We start from the raw sequence: 7,417 nt of genomic DNA, 5'->3' as shown, positions 1-7,417 counted from the left end.
TTTCGCCGAAACCCTAAGCTATTCGAGGTTCTTTCTCTATTTGTTTGCTTAGATCTGTGTTGTATCTATACTTGACATTTAAAGTGTTTTCCCCAAATTCTTTTTTCAAAATCGTTTGTCTTCGATTTAGGGTTTCTGAAAGGTTTTTCAAAAAACATCTTTCTGATTCTTCCTCTTCTTTTCTTTATGTGTGTTTGTATATATCATGCTCGTGTGATTTCTTTTTACTACGCATGTACTGTCCTTCTAATTTTTTTTATACATGTTACTCCTGTGCTCACATGATTATCCTTGTTATATTTTATTACTCTTCTACTATATGTGTTTACTGTTAAGTTCTTCGATTTTGTTTGCTTTACTTGACTCTGTTCGTGTTCTTGCTAAATATGTTTCATCTACTGCTTCTTAAGTTTGTATCACTTTTTCTTCTGAACTTATTTAAGTTCTGAGTTTTTCTCAAAACGTGTTCTCCATGATCTTGACTGTGTATCATGTCTGTTTGTTTCTCATGAGTCTGTGAAAGAGAACTCTGAGACTGTTATCTGTCCTTTCGTCTTTGCTTCTGATTAAAGTTGAAAACCCTAGGCTTTGGGTTTTGGCAAGTTTTATCTTGGACTAGGGTCCTACTTTGGGACCCTAGACTCTCAGACTCATTATGAGTCTACAAACTGAACTCGTATCCCTTCGCTTATGATTTTGAACCTTTCTATGTTAGACTCTTTTCTAAGTAACATGACAGTTCCTTCTTGATTCACCTATTTGTGTGCTTTATATATGAGAAACTCTGCCTTCAAGAGGTTTTTACCAACTAATGATTGATTCTAAAATCCTCTAATGGGGGTTTTATTGATTGTTACTGATTTTCTTTGATTGAACCTACTTTACCTTTTTCTGATTTGGTTCATTCAAATTGAACTTGTAATTTTGATTTCCCTGGCTGTTTAATTGATTCCCTTTCCTTATTTTTCACAAATTGTGTACCATTGGACTTTTGCCTTAAATAAACCCTGTGTATTTACCCTTCTTGTACTACTTTGGAAAAGATTTTAATCAAATTCTTTCCTTAATTGTCTTCTACCCGTTTGAGATCAGAATCCCTTAACTGAAGGGAGATTCTGTGTGATTGATTGCATACTATTCCCTTACCTTTTCTTACTTGTTTTCTGCACTATAAAAGGGGAACGACCCTTCTGCACTTAGACACCTTGAACCTTCAGTTCAATACTTCGAATTCAACGCTTTACACACACACCTCTCAATTACAATACTCTTTCAACATTCTACTCTTTCTGAGATCTTTTGGAACTGTCTGCTTGCAACATGGCTTTCTCAAGACTACTTTTACTTGTTTGTTTTCCCTGAAACTGGTATGTTCTAATTTAACTTTTCTGCCTCACTCCTCTATGTGTTTATTTTACAGTTGCTACACTCCTGTCTACTTTGATGTTCATGTTTTGTATTGAGAATGCTACTCTATCTTTGCATCTGTTGTTTGTTATGAACTCCCTATAACCCCACTCCCTTCTATGTGTTTGAGTTAAGGTTCATGGCCTGACAACATCCAAATTGCTGCTTAGGTCTGAACCTGATCCTCAATGGATCCCAACTCTCAAAATGTGGCTAATAGGCTAGTCAGGGGTGTGCTAGCACTCCTGATTACTGGGCATGACCACCAGCCTGTCATGGCCTTCCCCTAAATCCCCTCTATGCACTTACACTTACTCTTAGATTCTAAGTTCTGCCCCCTCTTATGAGCCTTGCTTTGGGATCGAGTTCCCTCTGAATTTGGACATCTGAGGGCTGGCATTTCCACACTGCACTATGCTATTAATTCTACAATATTTGGTTGTAAGCATTGCCCGGAGTCCATTTGAGGCTCTTGAGGAACTTTGACACATCTCAAATAAGAGAAGGCTTTGGAAACCTAATCCTGGAAGTTGGTTCACCTCATATTGTTGGACCTTGAGTCTAAATTAGGCTCCTTGGTTGTAGCTTAATTTCTGATGTAATTTTACTTTTCTTAATTCATTCTAGTATGTAATATGTTTTAATAACTTATGGGGTTCTAGTGAAAGGGGGAGGGTCACTTATATATGCAAAGGGCAGACAACATGCTCATAGGTGTTACTATTTACAATTTCTGCACTTCCGCTTTTCGTTAGAAATCCTGCCTATAAGTTTTCTGCATTCATGCCCGCAATAGAAATCTTGCCTATAAGTTTTCTGCATTCATGCACGTCATATAGAAATCCTGTCTACAATTTTCTTCATTCATGCACATCATATAGAAATCCTGCCTATAGTTTCTGCATTTCTGCATTTTACATCTATCATTAGGCAAACAGTTATAGGTTAAGTAATAAATAAATTTCATTCTAGATACCATGTCTATAGGACTCCTGCACCTTTATAATCGTCTTAAAATCAACAACGCCTAGAAATCATGCCTATAGGAGTAACTAGTTGAATCTGATTCGTTTATTTCATCTACAAGTCTAAAATTAATGGTAATGTCGTCTAACATCTGCAGAACTTATGTGTTTTCCTCAATCAGTAAGTCTTCTTTAAAATCAGAGTAAGCACTGTTAGATATCATGCCTATAGGTCTCACTTAGGCAAACTATTAGGTAATTAATTAACTGCATTAGTCTTTGATAAATTACAACCAGGGAAGTCTAATTCGGACTCCTCATCTGAGAAATATGTGATGAATCAGCCTATCCCACGCTTTTATTTGATTTCAGATCATAACCAGTACATGCAAGACATGCTAAAAAATCTGTCTTTAAATGAGGAGGCCTGTTTGAGCCCTTTAAACTGTTATGTGTTATCCCCATACCTGCCTTATATGTTTTGATTGTCGCCCTAGAATTTTATCCTTTTAAAACTCTAAAAAGCTAAATTTCCCTTTCTTTTAGGACTAGTAGTCCCAAATGCCTCCGGGACTAATAGGATTGGGGCGAGTACTAGCATGCAATAAGTAACGACACCATTCTGCACTTTACTACCTTAACAGAGTGGGAAGGGTAGATATGAATATGATGACCGGTGCGCTAATACCACGTGCAACCCCTCTTCTAAGGAGCGATTGTCGGGTATTGCATTGATGTGATCCATATTGTTTGTAAACCTAGGACCCCCTTTTTTTTCTTTTAACTTTTTATATTGTTCGAACTATTTCCGCTTTCCTTATTCTCTCCAAACTTTCAATTTGTTTGCAATAATATGTGAAAATCCCCTTCTATTTGAGGCCCTTAATTGCTTACCTGATTATGTGAAGTCACAATTGTAACATGGCCGGGAACCACACTAGTGAATCTTGAGGGGTGCCTAACACCTTCCCCTCGAGATAATTTCTAGCCCTTACCCGAACTCTGTTCCTTCAAACTCAAACCCTTTTTAGTGTCCTAATGCACTTAATCATTAGGTGGCGACTCTTCAAGTTCCAAAACCCAATTCCCAAGAGGGAACAAGTTGTCCTCCTAAATGTCACAAGCCCGATTTCGCGAGAAAAAGGGGGCGCGACAGCGACGTGCAGCCCGATCCATATATTTCGTTGATGGCGCTCACTGGGGGTGTGCAAACTCCGGGAGGGGCCCCTTACGGCCCAAGCGCAATATCAAGCCATCTCGTGGAATCAAATCTAGGCCCTCGGCCTCATATCAGTATTAGTATAACACTGCTGCAGCGCGCAGCCCGATCCCATAGTTTCCTCACAACACAGGCCCTCGACCTTATTCAGTCAGAAAAATCATCACAAGCCCCTCGGGCATTTGTAAAATAGTAGTTCTCAGCCCAAAATATCATTTAAAAATATCAATTAAGTCTCAAAACTGAGTAAAAGTGGTTGAGTTTGTAAAACAGTAGTATCAACAGGACTAAGTTCAAGTATAAAATCAAAACAGTGAGGAAATATCAACAACAGTCCCCAAAGGATTCAAACAGCTGGCACGAAGCCCAAATATGGCAATTAGCCCAAAACATAATGATCGCAAATAAGTTTCAGTCAAATACGCGATAAAATCATTAATCAGGACGGACCAAGTCACAATCCCCAATAGTGCACGACCCCACGCCCGTCATCGAGCGTGTGTCTCACCTCAATATAGCACTATGATGTGCAATCCGGGGTTTCAAACCCTCAGGATATCATTTATAATCATTACTCACCTCGAACCAGCTACGACTCTAGCTCGCAACGTCTTTGCCCCTCGAATCGGCCTCTACGCGCGTTAAACCTATCCAAAATCAGAACGAATACGTCACAATGTGCTAAGGGGACAAAACCCAAGCGAAAACAATCGAAAAATATCAAAAATCCCGAAATTAGCAAAACCCGAGCCCCGGGCCTACTTCTCGAAACTCAGAAATTTTTACATCATTAGATTCCTTATCACCCCACGAGTTCATACATACCAAGAATTCTCAATTCTGACCTCAAATGGTCCTTCAAATCCCAATTCAAAAGTTCACAATCCCAAGCCCTAGTTCTTCCAATTTTAGCTTAAATTCCATGAATTTCTAGGTTAATTTCACAATAGAATCACGTTTTAGGTTCATAAATCTTATCTCTAATCACTTCTCCTTGAATCCCTCTTCAATCTCCCTCAAAGAGCTCTCAAAATGATCAACTATGGTGGAAAAATGGCTCAAAATCGCAGATGAAATGTTTTATAACTTTCTGTCCAGTTCTAGTATTTCTTCATCGCGATCGCGGCCCAAGCCTCGTGATCGCGAAGGGCAAATCTTCAAGACCTCATCAGTACACTACGCGAACGCGACAAATACCATGCGAACACGATGATTCCAGTTCCCATACCTACGCGAACGCGAAGAGCAAATTCCACTGGGACCCCATTCCTTATACGCGATCGCGGAATACCTCATGCGAACGCGAAGCACACGATTACAGCCTTCCACGAACGTGAGCCTTCATACGCGAACGCGAAGGCTTAAATTACTGCCTTCCAAATTCCCTTCTACGCGAACGCGACATACCCCTCGCGAACGCGAAGGGTTATTTTCTGCAACACCTGAACTCCCAAAATCTGCTTCTTTACAACTTAGAAAATGGTCCGATTGACCACCCGAAACTCACCCGAGGCCCCCTGGACCTCAACCAAAGTCACCAACGCATCCTAAAGCCTCATTCAAACGTGTTCCAATCATCAAAACACCTCAAACAACATCAAATTACCCAAAACTCATCGAATTCAAGCCTAAGTTTTCTAAAAACTTCCGAAATACGCTTTCGATCAAAAATCCAACCAAACCACGTTCGAATGACCTGAAATTTTGCACACACATCACAAATGATATAACGAAGCTACAACAACTCTCGGAATTCCATTCTGACCCTCGGATTGAAATCTCACCTATCAACCGGAATTCGCCAAAATACTAACTTCGCCAATTCAAGCCTAATTCTATATCGGACCTCCAAAACCAATTCCGATCACGCTCCTAAGTCATAAATCACCCAAAAAAGCTAACCAAATCATAAAAATTCCGATACGAGCTCATATATAAATAAGTCAACTCTTGGTCAAACCTTTCAAATTCAAAGCTTTCAACTGAGACTGTTCTTTCAAATTCATACCGATTTCCGTGAAAACCAAAATCAACGATTTACATCAGTCATAATACATCATACGGGGCAAGTTATGCCCGAGAACTGGCGATCAAAGTGTAAAAGCTCAAAACGACCGGTCGGGTCGTTACACTTGTTGTGTTTATACCTCCATTTTTACTATGCAAATCTCAGTGCTAGAGTTTTTGATTTTCAAAAAAATTAAGAATATAAAAACCAATTATTTACAATAAACCATAGGCTTGCCTTTCTTGTCAACCTCCACTAATGTAGATCAATGCTGAATTCAGAATCTTTTAGGACTTTTATTGGCTTGTAATGTTAGGATATGGGCTGGTAAGATACAAGAATATTTCAGAGTGACTTAACTTTTTCATGGCTTGATATTGCAAGAAGGTGAGAGCTAATTATAAGTGTTCCAATTCTACACCCTCAATTTATTGCAAAAAAATACACATATTTTCTTCTTTTTTTTTTGATATGTTTTAGTAACTTTATTGGATTTTTTTTCTCCTTTTTTTTTTCAAATAAGAAGACACCCAAATTAATTTATCATCATACTCTATTCATAAATCACTATCTTCAAATAGTCTTTACCAAGTCCAGGAATGTCACGACCCGGTTCGCCCTCCGTGAACTATCGTGACGGCACCTAGTCTCTACGACTAGGTAAGCCAAAAATGCAGAAAAATAACCCAAACTTGCAGAAGAAAATAAAAACAATGTAAAACAAAAATAGAGAAATGAAACAGCGTTTTAAAGGTGCCGCTCGGCATACACAACATTTAACTTCTCAAAACCAATACATATTCCCAAAACCCGGAAACCCATGAATTACAAGCTATGAAACATAGTAAAATGCTCTAACCCCGGAATGTCTACATCAATAGTAAAGATAGAAAGGCTATCACTACAACAACAACAACTACCCAGTAAAATCCTACATAGTGGGGTCTGGGGAGGGTAGTGTGTACGCACACCTTACCCCTGCCCTGGTAGGACAGAGAGGCTGTTTCCGATGGATCCTCAGCTCAGAATGACGGAAATAGAGAAAAACAAGGAAAACAAGAAAAGAAAAAAGAATTCATTAGTAACTCCAGTAAAAATCATTATAGTAACAGAAGCATAAAAATCAAAAGATGAATGACATGCAATAACAGTAGCCAGAGTCTAGGGAATCTAAGATAAACAACAAGAATAGTGTGGGTTCAACATAAACTGCAAACCATCTAAGATCAACCCCAATCCAACCCCGCCTCGCCCCCGGCATGCAGAAAGGCAAGCTCTACTACCCCTATCTTACAACTCTAATGCTAGTCCTCCAGGCCTTCCTATCAAGGGTCATGTCCTCGGAAATCTGCAGACGAACCATGTCCTGCCTGATCACCTCTCCCCAATACTTCTTAGGTCTCCCTCTACCTCTTCTCGTGCCCACCACATCCAACCGCTCACACCTCCTCACCGGCGCATCGATGCTTCTCCTCTGCATGTGCCCGAACCATTTGAGCCTCGCTTCCCGCATCTTGTCATCCACAGGAGCGACACCCACCTTCCTCCGAATATCTTCATTCCTGATCTTGTCTATCCTAGTGTGCCCACACATCTACCTCACTATTCACATCTCTGCTACTTTCAACCTCTGGATGTGGGAGTTCTTAACCGGCCAATACTCTGCCCCATACAACATTGCCGGTCTAATCACCGCTCTATAAAACTTACCTTTGAGTATCAGTGGCACTTTCTTGTCACACAAGACTCCAGATGCAAGCCTCCGTTTCATCCAGCCCGCCCCTATGCGGTGAGTGACGTCCTCGTCGATCTCTCCGT

At 40.0% G+C, this 7,417-nt stretch overlaps 1 protein-coding gene across 1 annotated transcript; it reads right to left on the bottom strand.

Moving 5' to 3' along the window:
* Positions 1 to 6,884: 6,884 nt before the first annotated feature.
* Positions 6,885 to 7,193, bottom strand: LOC138874132 (uncharacterized). Its single transcript, XM_070152635.1, has one exon. The coding sequence runs from the start codon at positions 7,191 to 7,193 to the stop codon at positions 6,885 to 6,887; it is 309 nt and encodes a 102-aa protein (XP_070008736.1).
* Positions 7,194 to 7,417: the final 224 nt, after the last annotated feature.

Source organism: Nicotiana sylvestris, chromosome 7 (genome assembly GCF_000393655.2).
Source record: "Nicotiana sylvestris chromosome 7, ASM39365v2, whole genome shotgun sequence".
NCBI lineage: Eukaryota > Viridiplantae > Streptophyta > Magnoliopsida > Solanales > Solanaceae > Nicotiana > Nicotiana sylvestris.
Note: the sequence above shows the minus strand (reverse complement) of the source record. Positions and strands in the feature narration are given on the sequence as shown.